The sequence below is a fragment of the Aphelocoma coerulescens genome, chromosome 2, assembly GCF_041296385.1.
Source record: "Aphelocoma coerulescens isolate FSJ_1873_10779 chromosome 2, UR_Acoe_1.0, whole genome shotgun sequence".
NCBI classification, from domain to species: domain Eukaryota; kingdom Metazoa; phylum Chordata; class Aves; order Passeriformes; family Corvidae; genus Aphelocoma; species Aphelocoma coerulescens.
In genome coordinates this window covers 7,346,703-7,371,199 of record NC_091015.1, presented here as the reverse complement: position 1 = coordinate 7,371,199, position 24,497 = coordinate 7,346,703, and the positions used below count along the sequence as shown (strand labels likewise).

At 43.2% G+C, this 24,497-nt stretch overlaps 1 protein-coding gene across 3 annotated transcripts in view; it reads right to left on the bottom strand.

The window, feature by feature from the left end:
* Positions 1-24,497, bottom strand: part of DPP6 (dipeptidyl peptidase like 6) — a 543,541-nt gene that overhangs the window by 243,561 nt on the left and 275,483 nt on the right. The window contains exon 1 of one of the 3 annotated variants that reach the window (XM_069006391.1): positions 6,745-6,841. The exons of the other annotated variants lie outside the window; for them this stretch is intronic. Coding sequence (XP_068862492.1) covers positions 6,745-6,801 — 57 coding nt within the window. The 5' untranslated portion in view covers positions 6,802-6,841. Of the gene's footprint in view, positions 1-6,744; positions 6,842-24,497 lie in introns of those variants that run through there. 3 annotated transcript variants of the gene reach the window in all.

Below are 24,497 nucleotides of genomic sequence, written 5' to 3'. Positions count from 1 at the left end.
CTTGTCTTTCCATTCCTGACAACCTTCACTGATTTTAAATACAGGTCCCTCTCCAAATTTATGTTTAACAAATGTTTCAAACTTGCTGAATGCACTCCTCTCACAGTTAATTCTTCACATCTTCACATCTGCACTTTGAAGAAGTGTGCACAGTTTTCCTGGTCCGTTGCTGCTGGCACTCTCTCTGATTCTATTTCATTTACTTAAATCCCACTTAAGAATCAGAGTGGGCAGAACAGAATGGTGAAAGAAAAGATGAAAGAAAAAAAATGGACAAAAGATCAAAAAATGCGAACGAAAAACATACAGAATATACTATATAAAAAATAGACATTACTGTACTCTGCATCATTTTAAAAGTGCTGCCTTCTCTCACATCATCCAAAGAGACCATGATTCACCACAACTTAATGCCTGATAAAGATCACAAAGAAGCAGCATTAAAGGCATAAGAACTGAAAGCAGGTACAGCCATTGTTCATGAAATGCCTGTAGCAATGCACAGAACTGCTAATGGACCACAGCTGGAATGACACATCGAATTCTCTGAGAGTCTTGTGGCATTCAAACACACCCTCATGACCCCACATAACTGGTGAACTTCAGAGACTGATTATTCTGTCCGTATCCAACAGCAAAAGAGAGATTTAATAAGAAAGAACGCAACACAAGGTGCCTCTGCCAGGAACGGAGGGAGCAGCTGTACCAAGGAGAGTGGCAGAGCACATCCCACTTGGTCAAGGTATAGAGAGCATGTAAAATTTACACCATCTCAAACAGCATCCTGTGGAAATGTACGAACTTTAGAGGCTGTGGCCTTCCAGAGGCCTTCCAGAAGCACTTCCATTTCAGCACTGGATACTGAAAAGGCTTTTCTGCAGTATCCTGTTTTTTGACACTTCAGTTTTACACCAAACAGGCTCCTTTCCACCTCTGTCTCCCCCTCCCCGTTGCTTAGCTGAGTGCATTCCTCGTGGCAAATTAACAGCCTGAAAAGACTGCCAGTTTGATGCAATTCCATGTTCTTGAATACAGTGTTCTCAGGAGCGCTATTACGGAAATTTAATCTCTTGAGGAATAGATCAGATGCCATTAACAGAACGAAACAAATGTTCTCTGTGAGTTCCTGGAGAAAGCCTGTGTTGGGACAACAATAAGACATGTAATTTAAAGAGTTTTTATCATGAAAAAAAAATATTCTTTCCCATGAAAAATTTTTATTTTAAAAAAATTATGCCCTCAAACAGCAAATACTAAACAGTTCCACTAGAACTAAAGAAACCTATTGTTTTCTATGCAAATCAGAGCTTTCTCCTTTTTCTCTTCTCATTGACAGACACCTTCCCAAAGTGGGCACTGCCCCTGATTTCTGCACAGCAGTAATAACCTGAGCCAGAATACTGCAATGAGAATGAGGGATTCTCACCAGCAGGGCCTCACCTTTGGGATGTGACAGTTTTCAGCTCCAGCCAGGAACGTAGGAGCTCTGCTATCACAAGTCACTGAGATAACACGCTAAATTAGCTCATCTCCTGGGAGACTCACTCCCACCTGTTCAACTGGTCCAGGCCAGGCTCCTTTCAGCTCAGTGTTGGATCTAGGCACCTCAGAGGTATTTCATGGTGCTGTTCCATTCCTCTGTGTGGATTCTGTGGCACTGGGATGCTGCAGTGGGGAGTCTGACTGTGCCAGCTAATGGATCTGTGAATCAGGGCTTTCTTGTGAATTCACAGCTCAATCTGCTTACAAACATTCAGTTACAATGTGGAACTTCAACCTTGCTGAAAAAGAGAGGATTCAGCAGTGCCCTCTTTGTGATCCAGCACACAACAGACATGGTGTCGACAAATAAAAGGGAAAAATCCCTTCCCTATTTCAAGACATAAAATGCACAACTTATAATTCATGCCTGAACCTGCTGTACACTACTGCCTGTTTACAATGTGAAGGGATCCTGCACTCTTTGGACATAATCTGTATTGCTCATGTGCTGTATGGAGGCTTTGTTGTCATAGAGGATCAGGATTGCTGCATTCTTTCATGCAGAGCATGTAGAACCAACCAAGACATTCGGTACCCAGGGGCAGTGATTTTCTGGACAGCGGCCAAGTGAGCAAAGAAGATCTGGAATGATTTTTAAGTCACACTTCACAGGAAAAAAAAATATATATATATATATGTATATAAGAATATCTTTGGGTACAGGAACAAAGCCCACATGAAGTTTTTATTTGACTTCATCCATCCTACTAAAGACATGTGGGGCACTTCTAGTACTTTAGTTCATTTCAGAACTGCACTACTGACCAAACCCCTCAGTTGTACCCGTCTACCATGCTCTCACTCAGATTTTATAGTAGATTCAGAGTACAGGAACTGGCCTCATTTCAGATGATGCTTAGTGAGAAGATGCTGAACAGCCACTAAAGGACATTCACACCAGTCTGGAACAAGTTTGAAATAACCCTGCATCCCAAATGTGTGTTTGGGACCCCAATATCATCTCTCTGCCTCTCATAGGGAGGGTCCACACTACTTCCCAATGTGAGCACACCCATATTTTTTAGTTTAATCTACTCTGGGAATGAAGTAACAGCACAGGACTGAGCTGACAATGACAGAGAGTATTTATGACCTTGCAGGGAGACAGCAGGGCACACAGGGATTGCCATCCCCTGGTACTGGAAATCCCAGAATTACCCGAATTACAACAACACAGGGGGAATGCCTGCATAATGCAGCTAAGTGCACACTTGCTTTCCTATTTGGATAAAATTACACAAGTAGAGGCACATTTCAGCACAGTATATTAGATACTCCACCTGTACTCAGTCTTCAAGATACTACGGGTTATTTCTGTGAAGTAGGGTGGCAGGGGAACATTAGCAGCATGAAATATTAATCTTTCCATCATTGTATTCCTGAGTCTGGCCTAGGTTTTCCAAGTAAAATGTGTTCTCTTTCCACTTGAAGACACCACACCTCTTATTTGGAATTCCAGCTGTTCTGTAAAATTCAGAATTGATTACCTTAATGACAGCTAATAGGCAGAACTGTTCTGTTGATCTGATTCCACTCCTCCATGGAGCCCACTTCAATAAGGCAGACCTAAAGCTATTTTGTCTCCTCACTTATTTTTTGGTCTTTTACATGGAGTTCCATGCAGTCATTAACAACCTTGTCTAGGACAGCAGCACATTTCAGAGCAGGATCTTGCTCCCCATAAGCCCATGACAGCTCTTCTCTACACAGCAAAAGAAATGAGAACAATCCTTTATTCTCCATGTTCAAATACCCAATTAACCAGTCAACCCTTTAAATATGTTTTATAAAAAGTGTTCTTTGAGAATCTGTGATCCTGTTATACTTGATATGCTGACTCACTTTTTAAAATATTTAACAGTCTCATTTTAGCGTTATGCCTGTTATCACATTTTCATTAAAAAATCAGCCTCCTTATCTTTATATATGACTGCAGAGCTATTTGCATTCCCAAAAGCCATTAAAAGTAGCAAGAATTGGGCTAAACTAAGATAACAAATTTACAGGCTTATGTTAAAACACAGAGATCATCAGCCTGTGTAAATAGCTAAAGCACATTGTCAGAGTACTTGACCTGCTGTTGCTATTTTCTTCTCCTTTTTAATGGAAAAGTGTTTTAATGGCATATCCACACATCCAGCTAACAAACCCCAAGAGAGAGAAGATTCTCTAGTCCTCTGGAGCCAGACCCTGAGTCTATCAGTGTCTGCAGGCTTTGCCATGGACTTCTGAGCACTGGGTCTAGCAGAAAGCCAACTGAGATAATCGTGTACTGCACGGTGTCCAACTCCAGCCCCCTAAACAAGAAGCCACAGCTGTGTCAGGAGCAGCCAAGTGCACAGAGGCAACCACATCCAACTCACATCTTGATCAAGCAATCACAGCTTGACAGTAACAGACAGCATTACTTATCACTTACAGAATGTTTTCTGTACATGATGTCCAAAAGACTTAGAGTTCAGACTCAAGAGACAGATAAGCAAGGAGATAAATGATTGGAATTCTGAGTAGTTTAACTGGCATGGAGGTGAGCAGCATTACTTATCAGAAAGATATTGTATAGAAGCATTTTTAATTACCTAAGGAAGAAAGGGATTGCCTGCCTTCAGCAGCTAAGGCAGTGCGTTACTTATCTCCACATCCCAATGATTTTCTAAGTATTATCATTTTTGTAAATCTCAGGACAGAACATGACTTCATTTGCATGTAGACACATGAGTCTAAAGTAAATTTTTTAATTTATGCCTGCAAAGCTTCTGCAGATGTTTTCAAACTTTCCCCACCCTGTTCCTGCAGTATCTTTTCATGCCCAGTTTCTGTTTGGGTTAGCATGGTAGGACACAGCACAGATTTAAGCCAACTGTGTCACTTGCTTGCCTCTGGATCCAGGGAATGTCACAGCAAGGAACACAGAAAAGGGATGGTCAAAATCTCTTACGACAGCAGCAGCTGCTGCTGAAAAAGACTCAGTCCTCTACAGCCAGACCAGCACTTTGCCTTCAATTTTTCTCCAAGCTACATTTTTCAGTTTCTTGATCACTTTTAAGCAAGGAAGAAAAAATCTCAGTAATTCTTGATATGCATAAGCCTGGAAATAGAATTTCAGCTAGAAATAGAATTTGAATAGAGCCTTTTTCAGTTATGAACAGTTTTAGATAAAATAAGGGTTTGGATCTGCTTTTGGTGTTGGAAGATAAAAGTGCACTCAAATCAATAGACAGAGATTGGATTCAACCCCCCGCTGTCAAGCCATTTTACTAATAATGTATTGTGAAAACAATAAAAGAAATTATGGGAGTGAGCAAAGTTGCTCACAGACTCAGACATTAATATTCATCAATATGATTGATATTTATATATTCTTGGTATTTCTATTTCATGCTCACACTAGGGCAGAGCTGAGAGAGCACGTACTTCCAGAATATTTAAGTGTACCATATGGGTATAATTGCAATTCAGTCAGTTTTAGAATATACTCAATCAAGAGTCTGCATAATACTGAAGACCTATTCTGAGCACTTTATACTTCACGTAGGAAGACCAAAGTAGCAAAGACATGGCATGGCAACAGCAAAATGGCATTAGGCAGGTAACACTACTTGAAACAAAAACACCTCTCCTTTATAAAAAGGCAACATATACTTCTTGACTTACAAAACCCAATACTTTCACAGAGCTTTAAGCCACACAGTCCTCTGTGTTCAGAAAAGGCACTTATAAAAACCCCTGCTTCTCAGAAACACAGGTAGACTCATTTTAACCTGCAGCAAACAGTGACAAAAATACATATTCCAAAAGCACTGAACAGAGAAACAAAGTCCAACGCACACAGGGTTAGATGAAGGCATTAGTTTCTTTACCCTGGGTATCAAAGTTGCTTCCTTCTTGTTTTCTCTGAACCATTGAGCCCGTTTTGGTCATTAGTATAATGTCACCCTGAAAATGCAGATTATATGATGCTATTTTTGGTGCCTAGTGTCTTCCCATGCTTTTCCCTTCCCTAAAATACGTTACCAAGAAAAAAAAAAAAGAAAAACAATATGTGAGGCTCTCAGCCTATCAAGCCAGGAAGAACTATTTTAAGAATTAATTTGTGCCCTGAGAGATCTGTTTAAATTATCCTCCCGTGCTGTTCTAACCAAAGCTTAAAGTGGAGAACTTCCAATGTTTTAAGGAGATGAGGAAAATTGAAGAACTGGAGTGTCCGGGCTCCACCGTGCTCCCCCAGGCACGGCCCGAGCATGGGGAGGGGAAGGTGGGGATGAGGAGAACGGAGATGTTGATCTGCTGGTGCCCTCGGAGCCCAGGAACCTTCACCAGCCTCAGAGATCGCAACCAGACTTTCCCTTATGCCACCACTTTTTAACTCTGCCCATCCTTTACAGCTGAGGACACATTCCTTTCTTTTTCTCCCACCCGCTGCGTTTTAGACAGGGAAAGTTTTGACTTCATTCCGTCCTGGTAAGTGCAGGCAGAGAGGAATATCCTCCAAAATACAGGTTTGACAGAGAAAATGAAGCCTTTGACTTTCTACCTCTACGGAAACATGTAAAGCTGCATAATTTCCCTACCAAGAGAAATAAATTAATCGAGTTCAGATATGGTGTGAGCACAGCAATTTCCCCCAAAGCCATTAGGAGTTTTACCTACTTGCAGCTGCTTTTTGCCTCCCCTGTCACCCCTGCTTGCTCATGCACAGCCTGGGCACCTGCTGTACCCTGAAGTGCCCTTCCAAGACAATGCCAGGCAAAAAAAATTCACTGAAAGTGCACAACAAAGTCCGAAGCTGAACCTCACTTTTACAATTTTATTTCTATCCGCAGAGGGGCTTTTAAATACCCTTGCCCCCTTCCTCCAGTGAGAAGGGGCCTCCATCCCAACATCCTGCCCCCTCTCCCAGCACCCATGTAAGGAACAAGTTACAGAACAAACCGCTATAGCCTTCAGCAAGAGGTATAGGCTGTTAAAAATAGCACAATTTCAGCTTCTTCCCCAAGTCTCTACACACACTGAGAAAGCAGACCTTGAACCCAGCTACACAGCACTTTCCTCCTGCCACTGACTGGTGACTCAGTTGACAATTTTAAGAACGCACACCAAAAAGATTAAAAAAAAAAAAAAAATCATAATAATCATACAAGAAACACAAAGCTACACAATGCAAATCTGTATCTGTTTGAAATTGAGGAAAATAAGCATTACCTGGTCTTGCTGTTGGGCTTGTTTCCCTGATGCATTTTGCTCCTTGGCTGTAGTCATGCTCACCTATTTGTGCCCACTGCAGTGGCAAACAGGATTTTACTCTGTGTGTGTGTGTGCGTGTGTGTAAGCTGGTCTGTGTGTTCAGACATACACGCACACACACGCACACACACAAAGACTGAAGGGATACGGATGAGTAACTAGTCCATCACTCAATCACCAGCTGAGAAATTTCCCACCCCCACAAAAAGAAATAAATAAAAATGCAATGTAAAAAAGCACTAGTCTGGCTGTCTTCCCCCTTGAGCCTCTAAAATAAAAGCAGAAGCAGGAGCAGAGAGAAGGATGCTGTGGGGGCTTCTTCAATTAGCAACAGCCTCTGCAATCGTCACAGAAACAATGATAACTGCTTGGCAACCAGCAACTGGCAGCTCGGAGCCGGAGGCAGCGATGTGGTCCTCGCTCCCCACCTCCACGGCGGCCGCCCGCGCCTTGCGCATGCACCGGCTGCCTCGGCGCTCGCTGTGCGGCTCGCTGGGATGCGCCCAGCCGGCGCTCATCCCCTGCCAGGAGCGGCGGCCGCGGGGCCGCTGCCCCATCCCGCACCGCCGCGGGGCCGCTGCCCCATCCCGCACCGCCGCGGGGCCGCTGCCCCATCCCGCATCCCCCGGCGTTCCTGGCCGGCGCGCTCTTGTCTTCTCCCAACTTGCGGAGGCTCCGGCGCCGTCAGTCCCGGCTCTGGAGCGGAGCTGTGTCAAGGGCAGCCGCTGCCCCGCTGCGAGCGCACGTTTGCGGGATGCAGCGCGCTCGCAGGGAAGCAGGTTCCCAGCCGTGGGACGCAGGGAGCACCGACGCTGTCCGGGGAGCTGCCCCCTCACTGCCGAAGGGTGGAACGTGCCCCCGGCCTCCCCCAGCCCCCTCCATGTCCCCGGTGTGACGGGGGCCACCGTGCCCGTCTGCCGTGGTGGCTGCCATGTAGGTCACGTTGCAGGGTGACACACGAGCACGCGTTGCCTGCTCCGCGCCGCGCTGCCGTAGCTCGCTCCCTGCAGCTTCTCTGCCACAGCAGAGATCGCTCCAACACATCAGAGCTCTCAAACGGGCCTCCCGAGCCCGCTCGCCCACCTTGCTGGCAGCACGGGGTGACACGGGCTGTGCCTGAGCACGGGGCACAGAGCAAGTGCCACGCTCCAGGATGGGCACCGCACATGGCTGGACAAAACTTAGGGCAGCATGGAGGTTTCTCAATATTTGCTTGGGACTGATGCGAGCCCTCACTCACCCCAACACCAGGTGACACGAAACTGCCACGTTGCTGCTCCTCCCATCCTCACCTCCCACCCAGCACACCCAGGATGGAGCCCAGAGCTGTCCTCAGTGCTGTAGTGCTGTGTAAAGGTGAATGTTTTCTCGCTCACGTGATGCTGAGATCTCTGCTGAGTCTGCGGATAACCAGCTAAGGAAAGGGAACATCAGACTGTTATCTGACAAGGAAGTGATTATGCCTCATTTGATCCTCAATTTTACAGCACGGATTTATTATTCAAGGTCACATTCACCAACACCATTACAGTCAATGTCTCCTTACACCTGGGATAATCTTGATCCTTGGTTCAGGGACCCATCAATGGCAGGCCAAGTTTTCCTAAAGACATCTACAAGCCACCTCTCAGACTCCCTAAGTATTTCTGCATTTTCACCATTACATTCCCAGAAGTTCATAGAAACCATGAAGTAAAAGATCTGCAACACGGAATTGTGCTGGTAGCAAACAAGACAACCTTGCCTTGTCCCAGGTGCCACAATCCAGGCAACAGCTCATTAAAAAGAAAAGTGAATAGCACCTAACACAAAATAATAATTTGCATTTAAATCTATCAGCCTGTGTTGATTTCATGCTGGGTTATACTCTGACACAGTCCTAGCTTACACTGCAGTTCCAACTCTTTAGTCCCCATAGTTTAAGTCACAATATTTTCTGTATGTTTATAGTGAGGTTATTGCTCATAAACTTTTCCCCAGCCATCAGAACAGAATTGTTTTCAAGGTTTTATATAAGTGGATCAGTTTGAATTTTCCAATTGTCTTGGTCTACTTTTCTACCTGTTGTGAGTGGTAATGAAGGCTTGCTTTACTCCACACTTCTGCTATTTTTCTTTCCAAGAGGAATTCAAATGTAACAAAACTGTATTTGGAATTGGTGTGTTGGTTTGGGTTTTATTTTTTTTTTTGGTTGTGAAGTTGTTGTTTAGTTGGTTGGGGTTTTTTATGTACATGCTGGAAATTTCTGCAAAAAAATGAATCCCTTTTTAAAACATGGGCCATTCACTGTGTCCCTGACCCCTCAGTACCTACACTGGCAATCCCTGAACTTAATTGCACTGCATGCCCTCCCCATGCAGATTCAATTCTTTTACAGTTAACAACTTAAAACACACTGTTTTTCACTGTTTTTCTGGAAATGGCCACTCTCCCTTACAATGTAGATTTTTTTCCACTAAGCTTGTTGTTGGACACCTAAGAAGTTAATTGTACTAATTAGTCCAGCAGTTAGCTATGCAAATGCATGTGGCTGAGCCTCATTACATGGTGCATTAGGAGGCTGCTGTTCTGACTGGCTCTCCCAGTGCCTGGCACAGCTACCCCAGTGTTCCTGAAATGCCTGGCGGTACCTCCTTGCCACCCCTGACCAGGGCAGGGTGTCTCATCCCCTCAGATGGCCACCAGCTGCTCACTGCCTGGAGGATATGGCAGCAGGGGCAGTGACATCCCCTCAAGCTCTCTGTCACCCTCCTGCCTTGATCAAAGGGGTTCTGAGGTTGCCAGACACCTTCTGGGGTGACAGTGGAGGAGGAAGTAGTGGTCATTGCCATTCAGAAATGCTCATTAGTCACAGGCAGAGAATAATCTCCTTTCACATTAGCAGGGCTGAGGCCATCCTTCCTGACCTCTGAGCTATGTTAGGGTACCAATGCTATCGCTTGGCTGAGTTATCACTGATGAAAGATTAATACACCCCTATCAAAGGACAGGAATCTGTATCTGCCAAACCTGGCAGGCACAAGGATGGGTCCCAGACACTCCCATTTAGGGCATGGCAGGAGGCATTGGCAGACAAGGGCCCTGGGAGTACGACCTTCCAATCCATCCCTCCCCACAGCATCCCAGCTGATCACAAGGATACAGGGAGCTGGTTGTTCCTCCCTACCAGGGTCAAATACACACCAGGCTTTTCACCCCCTACTACCCATCATTGCATCAGGTTTGTCTCCATTCCCTCCCTGTGCCATGTGAGAGGTCTATTTCCAGACCCTGCCACAGAAACTGCATTCCCATGGTGAGCAGCCTCCATCAATCCATGTAGTCCACACTGTGCCACCACTGGGACAGCTCAGGAGCCCCACTATGAGCACAGACATCTCTCCTTGCTAACCAAGATGTACATTCAAAATGCCAGCTACAAGCACATGAATGCCACCCCCATGTTTGACAGCAATTATTTCCTCAGCCACCACACCAGGACAGACAGCCAACTCTCTCCCATCAGGACAGGAACCAGGGACAGGTGAAAGGAGCTGTTCCCAGCTTCTCAACTCATCTTCACCCAGGGTGCTTGTTTCAACACAATCATGCAGCACTGCAGTCATACAGATAATTTTTAATTACCTTGTAACAAATTAGTCACACATGTCCTAGAGCATTTTCTGTTAGAAGGAAAGTGCTTCATTCTCCTGAGACTGGCAGAAACAAGATTATGGTCTGGGATCATTCTTAAAATTCTCCTTGGAGTTCACAAAGTCACCACAAAACTGCCTGCTCAAAGATTGTTGAAAACCTTGAACACTGCAAATAGAAATAACTGTTCCAGTGGCTCTGGAGGACAAGGTGGAACAAAAGCTCAAACTGTCAACACCACAAAGTTTGTGAACTTTTAGGAGCTAAGGCACATCAACCTTTGTTTATGATGATGCATTACAGCAATGCATGATAGTAAAAGGAGCAGTTTGTTACTGCTCCCAAACATTTTTAAGCAGATCAGGATACAAGACCATCCTTGATTCTGCCCTTCTGTGGAGGTACAGGTGTCTGGATGCAGAGCAGCTCCTTCATGGAAAGCAGCAATGGGCTCTCAGCAGTCAGTGCAGAGCATTCCTATTCCCTGTGTGTTACAAAGGCCAGATCCAACAGCAGCCTGTGCCCAGTGAGCCCTCCAGCTGCACACATCTGTTCCAGGGAGCACAGACTAAGAGCAGTGAGAAGCCTGCAGCAGCAGCAGGTACAGTTATTGGATGCAGAACCCTTGTGCTCCATTGAAACCTGGGGCTCTGTACCACACTGGGTTATTTATTCCCCTTTCATTGCCACATCAAGGAAGTTGAAGCCAGTGGGCAAGTGGGTAGAAATTAACTCTACTTGAGTAACCATACCTTTGAACAGTCTGCTAATGTTCTCCCTTCTCGAGATAATGACCAGATCCCATGGAGAGCTACGTAGCTGAATTTTTTGGTGGGTCTAAGCCATTAGCACTGTTGGTATCTGGGGTGCAGTAATGTGTTACCTCCAGCAGAACACATCACACAATCTCATTTCGTACATCCAGCCCCTCTGAGCTTCACGCTCACTGACAGTTCCTACTAGTTTGGCTGATTTGCTCTCAGTTCAGGAAGGACACAAGGCCCAGGAAAGCATATGGCAAGAGAAAAATTTACTCATAGGTATGTTACAGAGGAAAAGTCCTAAAGGCTCCAGGTTTTTAGGAAAGTTATGTAGGTAGTCGATGTTTTAAAGACAACTCAGGAAGAGAGATGGACTCTGCCAGCAGAGGCATCCACTATGAGATGAGCCTTAAAAAGGTTGCAGCCATGTATTTTATCATTCAGACATTTAAAATGTGGGTCAACACTGGCCCACGGGATGCAAGGGGAACAGTGCTCAGTGTGCAGAGGTGCTGCTTTCCAGGCCACAGAGGCAGGGGGGACACCAGGCTGGCAGCTTCCTGTGTGAGAAGGTCTCCCTGAACAATGTTCTTCTAAGACCAGCAGCATACTCCAAAAAAAGGTAAAACCACTCAATCCCCAAGACTGATAAAATGCCTTTGCAACTGTCCTATTTGTTGCCCCACCACTCCAATTTTCCTAGAGAAATTCTAAGAGGAACAAGAGGGAAAGGTCCATAAAAATCAAGATGTCCATGGTCCTGAAGATGTGCCAGGGCATCTGGTGACCAGTTACCACTCCTCAAGTCCCAGTGCCAACATCTCATCCACACAAAAAAGAATGGCACAGCCCCTCTCCTTCTGGACCTGTATGGCTCAGATGCAGTGGGTCAGAGGGGGCTGTGTCCTCCTCTGCAGATCCTTCTGGAGGTCAAGGACTCCTCATTTAGCTGATGCCAGAGCAGAACAGAGAGCTGTAAACCCATGAGGGCTGCATGGCTAGAAACTCTTTTTACAGGAGTATATGGTTTAGATGCTTCAGAAGCACCCAGATATTCTGGCTGTTCATTCTGGAGATTTCTGTTCTGTGCTTATTTGAATAAGCTTTGGAGAGGGAGAATTTAATTTTTTTTGTTCTGAAAGCACAGTTTGTGCCCTGCCCCTCTCCAAGAATGTGACAACAGTAATATCACATTATTACACAGCAGCATCCCCAGTAGGAATGAGGAATTGGAAACACTTAGATGGGAGATCAGCTGACATCAGCCCTACTCCTACAAAGGCTGCAGAGCATCTCTATTGCCTACACACCATCCCCAGCCCTGCTTCTCATAATAGTTCCTGTTAGAAGACCATAAAAATGCTTTAGTCTTGTTCCAAGTTAATCCCTAGCTTTGGCAAGAGTTCTCTGTTTGTCAAAAGGCATCCCAAAACTAATTTTATTATAAAAGAAAGTAAGTTTTGGCCTTTAAGGATATGCATTAATTAGCTTTATCTTTCATCAGCCCTGCTATGGTTGCCCCTCTCTGGCTGTCTCCAACATGTTAATTCTACCAAGGGTTAGTCATAGCAGAGTCTCTGTGTCCAGAGGAATTTTCAGAGGCTCCACTGAGGACCCCTCTGTCTTGGGGATCCACTCAGATGATTTTTCAGATTTCAAAGGTTCTGTGAAAGGACTAGAGGCAATAACAGATTATGAATATAGTTACAGTTAAAAATACATCACATTTCCATTACCCATGACCAAAATCATTAAGAAAGCAATCTGGTGTGCTATTTTCGTTTTAACAGATCAAATCCAGTTTATTTAGTCAATGCCATTAATTAGTTATTTGCATGAATATCTGTTCCTACAGGGGATACACTTCAAAATGCTCCCACCAGCATGAGAACTCCTGCTATCTGAGACAGCAGGTACATGGCAGCAGGGGACACAGAGACAATGGGCATTGCAAGAACGACTTGTGTGTCTGCATGATAGTCCTGTGGTGTTGCTACTATTTGTCCATTACCAAAGCCTCACTAAGTTCCCTTTTTTTTTTTTTTTTTTTTTTTAATCTTGAACATGAGAAGGTGGTTTAGAATTATTAAAATAGGTTTATTTGAAGCACTGTATTCTGCTGCTTCCCATTTCTCTCTCCCGCTCCGAGTTCCAGGACCCCACAGTTCATGGTAAACAAATAAGACAACACGGGGATGCAAGCTGTGAAGAAGTCTGCTCTTTCATGCACAGCTAGAGCTGTTTTGCATAGCACTTTCCTGCCTAAATTGGAGCGTGACTCTGGGGAACACAGCAGGTACTTGTGCCCTTCTCAGTTCTGGATTCCGTACCCGCTTTGGTTTGCCTACCCCAAAGATCAAGTGTGTGTTCTGACAGTCAGACTTTTCTGTTGAAGTAGCTAAAAACATTACTTTTAATCCACTGTGTGGTTATTTGTTGAGTCAGTGTATATATTTTAATACATCATCCCAATCTCAAAGGCAGGGGATGAGCAGTGCCACAATTGTTTGACGCTGTGTTATCCTTGCATGGAATACAGACCCTGTCACTGGCTTTTCTCTGCCTGCTCCTGCTGGTGTGACCTTGGCAGCTGCAATGCAACAGATGCCTCTTTCTCACTTGTTTATCTGTGTGAGAGAGGCTTCTGAGGCCCCAACTTCAGTGCCAGCTGTGAATGGTCTCCAAATTGTTTTTTCAGAGTTTGCCTCCTCGCAGTCTGGCTTAGTATTCCTGCTCCCTGTGCTCTTAGGGATCAATATTCACTGACATTTTCCCCCCACACCTCCTGGTTATTTCTAGGTAGCAGCTGAATTACTTCCTTATTGACTCAGAATGTGTTCTTTTTAACTGTTGTTTTAGGAGTGGAAGAATTTATTTCTTTGCTCCTTACCTTTATTATTTTTCTTTCATTAAACATCAATTTTACAGAATAGCCACAACATATATTTTGCAACTGAAATATCCATGTCAGATGTAAAAGACATCACCAGTGATGAGAAAATCCCCCCCCCCAATCACTGTCAAACAGAGAATCCCCATCTTCACAACAGCTGCAAACATATTAGGCTATTTAGCAGCCTACTGCTTGGAAAAAAGAGAGCCTCATCTTCATTTTTAGCTCCAAAGTGATTTATAGGATGAATAAATGATCTGCATATAAGATGATGACTGGTTTAAATGTAAATGTTGTGAAAGGCTTCTTGTGTAAGCGCATACATTGCCTGAGAGATCCTTGTACATAAAAGCCGCAGCTGGAGCAAGTGGCTTTTTAAGCATTTGTTTTATGAAGTACACTTTTCATTGCAATGGTTGTTATTTTTCATTTACTTTTATATCAGCTTTAACAAAAAAGAAAAAAAGAGGAAAAAATACCTGTACTTTCAATATGAGCCATACACTTTCAATAATGATGCAAATACTGACACTGTTAAATGGATGCATAAAACAGACATTCATCTTATGGATGTTGCACATTTGAAAGTTACACTGTGACGGCTTCTGAGGTCTCACAGGTGATGAAGGCATAAAGACCAAACAGCCTCAGTCTCTGAATGTAAAACTTGACACGTGGCTCCATCAGATCCTACAGGCTGGGCAGGCTGAACCCAGCTTTAGGCATTTGGAGAGGATCTCCTCGGGACTCTCATCACCTGCAGCAGAGGGTGTGACCACTTGGCCCTGAGGAGTGGTGACTCATTGAACACCATGTTCGCCTCATAACTTCTCTCAGATATTCCCAAACAACACCAAGAGGTGCAAGGATTTCACCTCTGCCACCTGCACTGGTGTTTTCCCTGGTGTTCTCTGCCTCCCCACCATGCTCACGGGAGCTGGATGGGTTGTGGGGGTCACTACCCTCAGCTTCTGGTGGGGGCTATGATGGCTGTGAGGGTTTGTTATGCTGGTGTGTTTTTTATCAAGCGTTTCTAGGTCTCTTGGGATTAAATCTGTTCTGGTAAGCATATGCTGCTGCATTCCTGCTAACTCTGTGGTAGATAAGCTTTTCCACCAAACTAAAATAACCTCCTCAAGAGTCTGAACAATGAAAACACTGCCAACACTTGTCTTCTCTAAAAGAGGCACAAAGGGACCCAAAGCCCTTCCTGTCTGCTTCATGTCTTTATTTTTGGAGAAGGCAATCCCACAATGTTTTCAGATTCCTATGCTCAAGTCTGAAGGTGGAAGGAAGAGGAAGAGGAAGAAAACAACACTTGGGCAAAACTCCACTAAGCAGATAAAACAAGTAATGCACAGAGTCATGTCACCTCACTCACTTCCCCCCTCTGTGCCTCAGTACCCACCCTACATTCACCTTTCTGGACTGCAGGTCTTGCACAATACATGTACTATCCCAAAGGGCAGACAAAACATGTTACTGGAATGCTGAATGCCCTCTAGTGGAAATGCAATTCATGGAAAATGGGCCAACTGGAAAGGCCTACCCAGAACCCCTGACAGAGGTAAAAGTGTGTGTTTGCTAAAATAGATGAAGGAGATGAACAGAATTGGCTTATTAATACTGCAACCTCAATAGTTGCTTCTATTGTGAGGAAACCAGAACAATGCCTTGCTCTATTTTTTTTAAAAAACAGCAGTTTTGATGTGCCATTTGTACCACCTTACAGAGCTTTCATTTTCAGAAGCATGCTAGTACTACATCATTGTTTTGACTGCCTCAGAGAGGTACTCTTCAGCTCTGAGGATACTGCACCAAACCAGATCCCCAGCTCACTTGTAGACAGATGACACAGTAAGGAAACCTTACAGCATGATGTACAAACACATACAATACATAACTGCCTGAATACAAACCTAAATAGAATTCAAATAATGTAGTGGTGAAGTCCTGTTCTCATGTATTTATTTGATTTACCTGTAACGTAAGAAAATTAATGCAGAAGAGATGCATGACGTCTATAAATCCTCTACATCTTACAGGAGAACAGCAGGGCTCTGAGCACAGCAAAAGACCTCTGAAAGGGGATAAGACATCCTTTTTTTAGCATTGATAATGTTCATTAATTACAGAGACTTAGCAGGTATTCAGCAATGCCACCTTGGGCACTCAGGCGGGGCTGGAGCAAGGGCAGATTGCACAGCCCCTGATGCCCTGCAGGCAGAGCAGGTGTGAAACCCTCACATCTCTCCTGGAAATGACAAAGGGTGCCTCAAACTTGCCCCCACTGTCCCTACTGGAAACAGGGACGAGTCTTCAAAAAGCTGTGACAGTCAGTGGCAAAAGATCAGCAGCAGCAGCAGAGGTGGGATGTCCAAAATGTACAGGGAGCATAAAAATGTCTCTTGCCAAGACTACTCCCTGTGCCTTCCCATCTGAAATGTTTGTTCCTTTGCGGTCTGACAGCCAGCCTGAGGCACAGGGAATGGCTCTGGAGGTCTGAGTGTTACTGTAGGGTCCTGGGAGTGCTGAGCAGCACTCACTGAGGGACTGAGGACCTCTGCTTAACAAAAAATTGTGACTCAGTATTACTTTGAGATTGCCCCAACACAGTTTACAGAGCTTCATTCTTTTTTATGAATATGAAAAAAAAACATTACAGCCTCCCCAAAACACTGCACAGTTACTCTGATGTATTTAATCACGACTTCCTACACACAACCCAAAACAAGAAGCACATCTTTTCTGTAACACTCACTAGTGAGTTTGTCTCCAACGCAGTTTTTTCCCCACATTATTGTTTGATATGGTATCTGTGACCTTTCCATTTTGCCATATTCTGAAGACAGCAAAGAATAAATAATGACACAAACATTTCAAAGTAGCCTACAGCTGTGAGCCTCTGAATTCTTGCACAAAAAAAGATCGGTGATTTCATTTAGCTTAGAAAATAGCACAAAGAAGGGAATTTGAGATATTTTGAGACTTACAGAAAGTTCCATAACATGGTTACACAAAGCTATGCAGGAATGTGGACTTTTCCTTTCTTCCTTAGGAAATCACACAAGTATGAAATGTGAGCTAGAGTAAACCAGAGTGAGCCATTTTCTTGTCACAAATAATTAATGCATGTCTCATTTACATACCTCTCAAATTGCATGTAGCTGCACATATGAAATGTGCCCATCATTTGCACACACATAAAAATCAGATACAGGTGCTGCATGTGGCTGCCTGCATATGCTGTAATACAGCACCAAACTCCACAGAGACAAAAGCTGAGCTCACTCCTTTTCCAGCTGTCGGTCCAGCTTGCTGTCATCCTACCCTGGTTACAAGATGAGATGCAGAAGGACTTAAAACCCATCCACCAAGGCAGTAGGAGATCAATACCATGTGCTCAGATCAGGCTTTGCTGTAAACAGTGTGTTCTGAAAAGCCCTGGGTCATTGCCCAACTCTACCTGTGAAATATCTGCAATATGTTACATTTGGAAAGCTCACAAAGTTTCACTTTCATAGCTGAATTCACACTAGAAAAAAAGTTGCATCGCCCATCACTGCATTCTCTGTTGAGCAAATCAGAATTTTGAAACAAGGAGGGGGAGATTTCATCAGTCCTGAGAACACTATCAGCCTTTTATTGCAAATATTACCCAAAGACAGCTTTTTGGACATATTTTCCAGGGATAATAAGGCAGCTTAGGGCTTATATTTATTCATGGAATCAGCAGTCTTTTCATTTCTATTGTTCATCTCTGTAGATCAAGACTTCTGCTGGTGTGGGAAGTGACTGCAAGATGGGATGTTTAGAGGCTTAAGCTGCAAGAGCCTGAAATAATGGAAATAGAAGTTGGCCAGCAGAAAAAAAATAATAAAAAAAAATTCCTCCTGCCTTATAGAGCAATCCAGAGTACTGAGTTAACTAATTCTCACTTTGAGTTGTAGTTTGGTGACACCAGAACAAGCAGTAGCTACTCTGAAAGGAAAAATATGAGGAGAAAACGTAAGAGATTGATGGTCAATGTATCTGAGCTGGACATGAGAGGGAAACTCCTGTACAGAACTTTAACAGACATCATTCTTCAGAAGTACCTGGCCTGGTCACTTCACCCCTTCCAGCAGTCAAAGAGAAGTCAAAGTACATGGGAAAATTCTAACCAACAGATCAGTATTTTAATTATGTCCAGAAATGAAGAAAAGAGACAAGCTTTCCAAAATAGATAAATCTATTTTCAACATTTCCCCCCGCTTCACAGATGCCAGAGACTGGCTGCATGTGATTAAAAGCTACAAAAATAGCAGTTACAGTCTTGCAAGGATGCTTTCAATTGGTGTTTTCTTTCAACTGATTTCACTTCAGACAGTATTGGCAGCAGAATGCCATAGAGCTGATTAAACAGTTCATCTTAACCATCAAGTACCAGCCTGAGACTGTTGGTTCATCTATGTGGTAGTGGAAGAAGGCAAATAAATATTCACTTACAGTCCATCCAGCACTGCATTTTAATACTTTCTTATCGAGTGGTTCATTAGGATGGCATGAATTGTAATAAAATAAACCCTTTTGTATCAGATTGTTAAATAAACTCTGCAGTATCACATTCCTTGATACAGATACATTCTCTAGCAACACAGAGGACTCAGACAGTTCCCTCAGAGAAACCTGTTCTAAGAATTTAATTTTCTCCCCAATAACAATATAGTTTTTTAACAGAAGTTTACACAAACACAGAGGGTAGAATAAACCCTTATGGTACAGGTAGGCCTTTGCTGAAAGAGCAGAGCTCACACTGAATTGTGGAACATGATACCAGAACATCTCTTCACTTTGACTTTCCTTCCATGAGGAAAAGGGGTAGTTAATTTGTTTGGGATGAATCCTTACTTGGGATACAGAAACTTAAGTATATTCATCAGATTTTGCACTGTAAATGAGGGTTCAATTTCTATAATCAGAGGTAATTGATTGCATAAAAGGCTGATAGAGCTTCCATCCTGGCAAAGTGCTGTGCATCTTCTCCCAGGCAATGAAGCCCCTTGATGTTACTCTGGCTCTGTGAAGTGGCTCCAAGTGGCTGTAAGTGTAAGGCACATCAATTTTGAAGCCTCCTTACGTAGTCAGAGAAGTGCAACGCCCACACAGTATAAATGAACACCCATTTTTTGTGTGCTGAAGTCAAAACCAAAAAAGCATCTATTCATAGAATAGTCCTGTAGCACAGTTGCATACAAGCAATACAGCCAACATACAAGAAGATCATTGTAATGAAACTAAATGAAAAGTAACCATTTTTTTATATGCATTACTTGTATTACAACAGCACCAAGGAGCTGCACATCTGGGGGTTCCCTGTGCTTTGGGCTGGAGAAACTTCCAACAGAACAGACCCTGCAGAAAATGCCTTGCAGTTCCAAGAAGAATATTCTGCCTGCCACCTGCCCAGCACACTGCTGCCTGTTCCTGAAGAGACCATTTTTACTACCAGTGGCTTTCTCTCTCCCCATAGGACAGATATTTCTTTTTCCAGTACTCGCTTCTGAGGCCCCCTGTTGAAAGACTCTCTCTGTGTGTGCAGTATTGCATGTCTGCACCCTTCCTGGATACAGAAAACTTGAATGGTTCACATTCAGTAGCTTTCGGTGAGGTAACACCTCCATTTGGATTGAGAGAGGATTTAAAATATGCAGTTCCCTGCACAGGTCCTCCTGAGCTGAGGTTTGACAGAACCTCCACCAAACTCAACGTTCTGTTTCTACTTTCAGTGCTGGCCTTGGACACCAAGAGCACAACCTTACTGGGGGCTGAGACCTGGGCTTTACCCTGCAGCTCAGAATTACCAAAATATGCAGTTTTGTGCTAAGTATCAAGAGGTAATTCAAAGTACAGGGCTTTTTTCCTTTCATACAGTGCACATCTAAAGAGTCATTCATGAATGAGACTCCTGATCCTACCCAGTGGGATGTGGTGGTGTATTTATAGTCCAGAATCCATTACAGTTAATACTGCACTATTTACACTCATCTGCCATAAATCTAGTACTGTTGTTATGGCTGTCCTGCTTAATGTACTCTAGGAATGCTCTTCAAGCCAGTATCAATTATATTTGCAAATAAAGTAATGCTTTGGGTTAAACAAAGTGAAAACATTCTTCCTCTGAGAAATTTAGTACTTTGTATCTGCATCTATTCCAAGTGAATCTTGTGTTTTATTCAATTAAGCACCACAGATGACAACAACGATCCAGAAAACATTAAATGAAAACATCGATTCTGCAATAATAACATTGGATGAGCCATGAACTGCTACCAATACCATAATCACCACGCATCAAACTCAATTACAACTTCTAAATAGTCCTTTTATTTCACAGTAATTATTTAATGTTATTTTCAACTCATTTATCACTGGCATTTGCACCAAGCTGTCTCTAATTTAAAAGCTGGTATTTCATGACCTCAGTCTAAATACCTGGTGCATAAATTACTGGGTAGCACAAAGCTTATAGAATGTGTTTTCATCCTCTTCCTCTTTGACATTACTGTTTTCAAGATTAGATTGTGCAGGCACATCAAGCCAGATGCTTTGCACCAAATCCAGACATTCATTTTTCTTTGTATTTTGCAACCCAACAGGTCCCTGATGATGGTCTGGACTGGCCAGGCTTGAGCCTTGCTGAACTTGCAAGAGTTTGCAAAGGGAAGGTCTTTGACACCCTTCCTTTCTGTATTAAAAAAAGACCCAACAAAACCCCAATAAAAGCCCAGATCCAGAGGTTTGCAAATGAGATACAGGGATAAAGAATTTCCAGCCTAAACCCCTGTGCCATCATGGACTTTGATACCACACAAACTTTTTGCAATAATGTCTCATAATGGGTGAGACTTTATCAGACCCAACCCAGTCTCAGTACGATGGTTTAAAAGGCAATACCAATTCTCATTATACCCCACAGCACAGCCCTTAAAATATCACTTTTCCCTTACAGGAGTCTTTCCAGCAACCTTCTTTATAATTGTGTTTATTATCAGCATCAATTTCCATTTCTAAGAAGAGCAGCAGATGCCTTTCAACATTTACAAGGCAAACTGGCAATAATTGTTTTCCCCACTATGGAAACTCCATCAGTGCTGGGGCGATGTGAGGCACAGCAAGCCCTAATGATAAGTTAGTCAGACACTAAGGAATAGCACCAGCCTGCCTTTTCCAGGATTCCCTTCAGCTGTCTATCCCTTACTCAGGACTAAAATACATTTGCAAAGAGGGGAAGTATTTATAATAAAGGGTAGTGCAGACAAGCATGTTTGGAGAGGTTGCTAGAAGGTACAACTAAATCTTCAGGAAAGACTGATGTGTGGAGATTTCTTTAAAGTCCTCACATAGGGAGGCATGTGAGACACCCAAATTCCATTAAAAAAGAATAAAAAAAATCAATTTCTGGCCTTCCTGAGGAAAGGGGAAAGTTTGACTTCATTAACACAAAGTGCAAAACCCAGTAGAGAGATAAAGAGGCCTGAAAATACATTTCCTTTTAAAATGCCAGTACTCTTTTTTCTTTATTTTAAATGCTGATATATTTTTCTTTTTAGTATGGGTTATTACTTCTTGCACATTCAGGTCTGACAGTACAGCAGCTCGTTCACCTAAACATTTAGCAAACTTGACAATATTTAGCTCTAATAACTTCAAAGCCTGAGAGAGCACAGGAACATCATCATTTCACGCATCAGAACTGTTTAAGAACAGATACAAAGTACTGCTCACAAGCCGTAACAGAAACAATACTGCCCCAGCAATAAAACCACAGAATGGAAAAATCATGGAAATATTACCCATTTTTGAGTTCCATGGAAAAAAGAACAAGAGCAAAGTGAACAGGATTTTGGTCATGCTGATTTCACTAGAGACACTCTAAAGGAAAAATAGCAGTTTAATGCAGGGTAATGAAATTATACATTTTACATTTTCTTCTCAGCTTGAAGAAGACCCCCTGGTCAAAACTGAATTTTAACTAGTTTCCAATATGTAAAATTTAAAGGCTTTTTTTGTTTTTGTAGTTAGTTGTGCTGTCATTATCCATGATAAAGTGATACTAAATGGCATGAGTGTGTCAGTCTGCCAAATGTTGTAATAAAATTGGAGCCTGCAAGTGCAGCCACCTTATATGTGAGGCCATTTCTGATTGAAGGATAAGTTTGCAGCAGCAAGCAAGATCAAAACCACAAAACACATTACATTGGATCAAGCTAATGATCAGTTTAGTAAAGCTTGTATTATGACAGCCAGAATCAGCCAGATTAAAATGCAAAAATACTTTCACAAACCTGCTTAAAGGCACAAATTTTCTATTAAATTATTAGTAGTCCTTCCAAAAGCTCTTTTTATATATTTCTAACCTTTATGCTGATAATTGTGAATGCTTTTTGTTCATGCAAACACAGGAGTGCACAGAAGACCTGACTAGAAATACAAGTGGGTGAATTCAATGTGTAGAAAACATAATTAATTCCAGAAAGTGTAAAAACCAGGAAGGATGCTGTACTTCCAGCTTAGCTTTTATCTTCATCCCCAATATTTAAAATATAATGTCAGTTGTGGAGTTTGACTATCCCTCCTAAAAGGTGCTGCTGCGAATCAGAACAACAGCAGTACTCTTAATTTTGATGTTTCCATATTCTTCCCAAACCTGTAAGACTTCTTCTCTCGTCTCCTTTTGTGGCAACAAGCTCCATGTGTGAAAATAAAGTCGGTGTATTCAATTTGAACTCAAATGTTAGAAATGTCAGACTTATCGCTTGTTCAGAAGCTTTTGTTTTCTCTTCCCTGGATCAAGCCTTGCAGCAGGACTTCCAGAGACACAGGGAGATATTTGGGGGAGTAGGCAAGGACAACTATTTAACAGGAGGCTGGGGGGGGGAATCTCATTGCTCTGGTTTCTGCTACCCTGGTTTCTTCCTCCCTGTAGCTTCTTGTGCATCGGTTCATCAATGACCCTGATGAACATTTGCATGTGAAAAAGAGGAAAAGATGTCCTGATATTCTGTTTAGTCCCATCCCCTTCCTTCATCCTCTTCCACTGTGAGAGAAAAGGGCTCCAAAATTGAAGATTCCTGGCACGGCACTTGCCTTCACTGGGGCTGGATCTGGCCCACAGCTTGACATTTGAGGAGCCCTTTGTCACACTTTGATGTCCTCCTTGTGGTCTCCTTTCCAAAACTAAATAATACCACTGTTTAAGAATTCTCCTGTGAGTAAGACTTACTCAAGCCTCAAAACACACTCATCAGAAACATACTCATCAGCCATCTCTGAGCCCAGCCCTGCATGCAGCACTCCCAGTGAAGCCACAGTGCTTACTTATATGATTATATTTATATAATTACATTATAATTACCCTCTATATTATCCTCTGTCCCATTTTTTATGCATTTCAACATCTTGTTTGCATTTTGTTAATTCCCTTTTTTTTCTGAGTCCTGCTAAGCTCCTGGCCTCAGTGATGTATTGTGGTGATGTAGCTCCAGAGGTGCACTGTCATCCAAGCAATTACTGTTGTCCATTATCAACTAATTTCCATTGTCTGTAGGAAAACTCAAGGTCACACTATGGCACTGCAGCTTTGGGCTGATCACCCAAAAGACTATGCCACTAATAATTACTATTTAAATGCTAGAACAGATGAATAGCAAACACATTAACAGTCGTTCAGCTATGAAGATTATGCTGGAGGAGGAGATTACAACAATGCTGGATCCCTGAAGGTGCTGAGTACTTACAATTCCTGTTTGCATTCCTGCTGGGTCAGTGCAAGAGGTCGGTCTGGGATGGTAGAATGCAGCACAGGTGCATTCTAAGGGACGTGTGCTCCCTTTACACCATGGGACAGATCCCACTTTGAATAAAAATCTCACCTGCAAGAGACCTGCTACTGCTTTTTCAGTCTGCAAAAGAAGATAAGACACCCCTAGAAATATATGTACCCCTAGAATGAAAAGTGGGGAGGAATAAAAGCTCACCCCTTTGCACATCTACTCCTGCCTCACAGGGACACAGAGGTTCAGTGTAACAGTGACCTATATCACTTTGAAAGGTGAGGAGACAAGGAGAACATCACACACAGGAAAGGGATGGACAGCTGCCCGTTGCTGCTGCTTTGGGAGCTCCCATCTCCAACCAGGAGAAGGAATCCTCTTTGGGGAAGGAGCCCAGCACAGAGGGAAGCGTTAAAACCATCACACTGCATTCTTCATCTTCTCACAAATATTTCCTGACATCCCATTCTGCTGTGCTGGAAACAGTCTAGTTTGCCATCATTAATACTTTATGAGGCCAGTCATCACCCCAGACAGAGCTGAGCTCCTTTGAATCAGAATCGTGCCTGAGGGGCAGCCCCTGCCAAGGCTGGACACAATGTATTTACA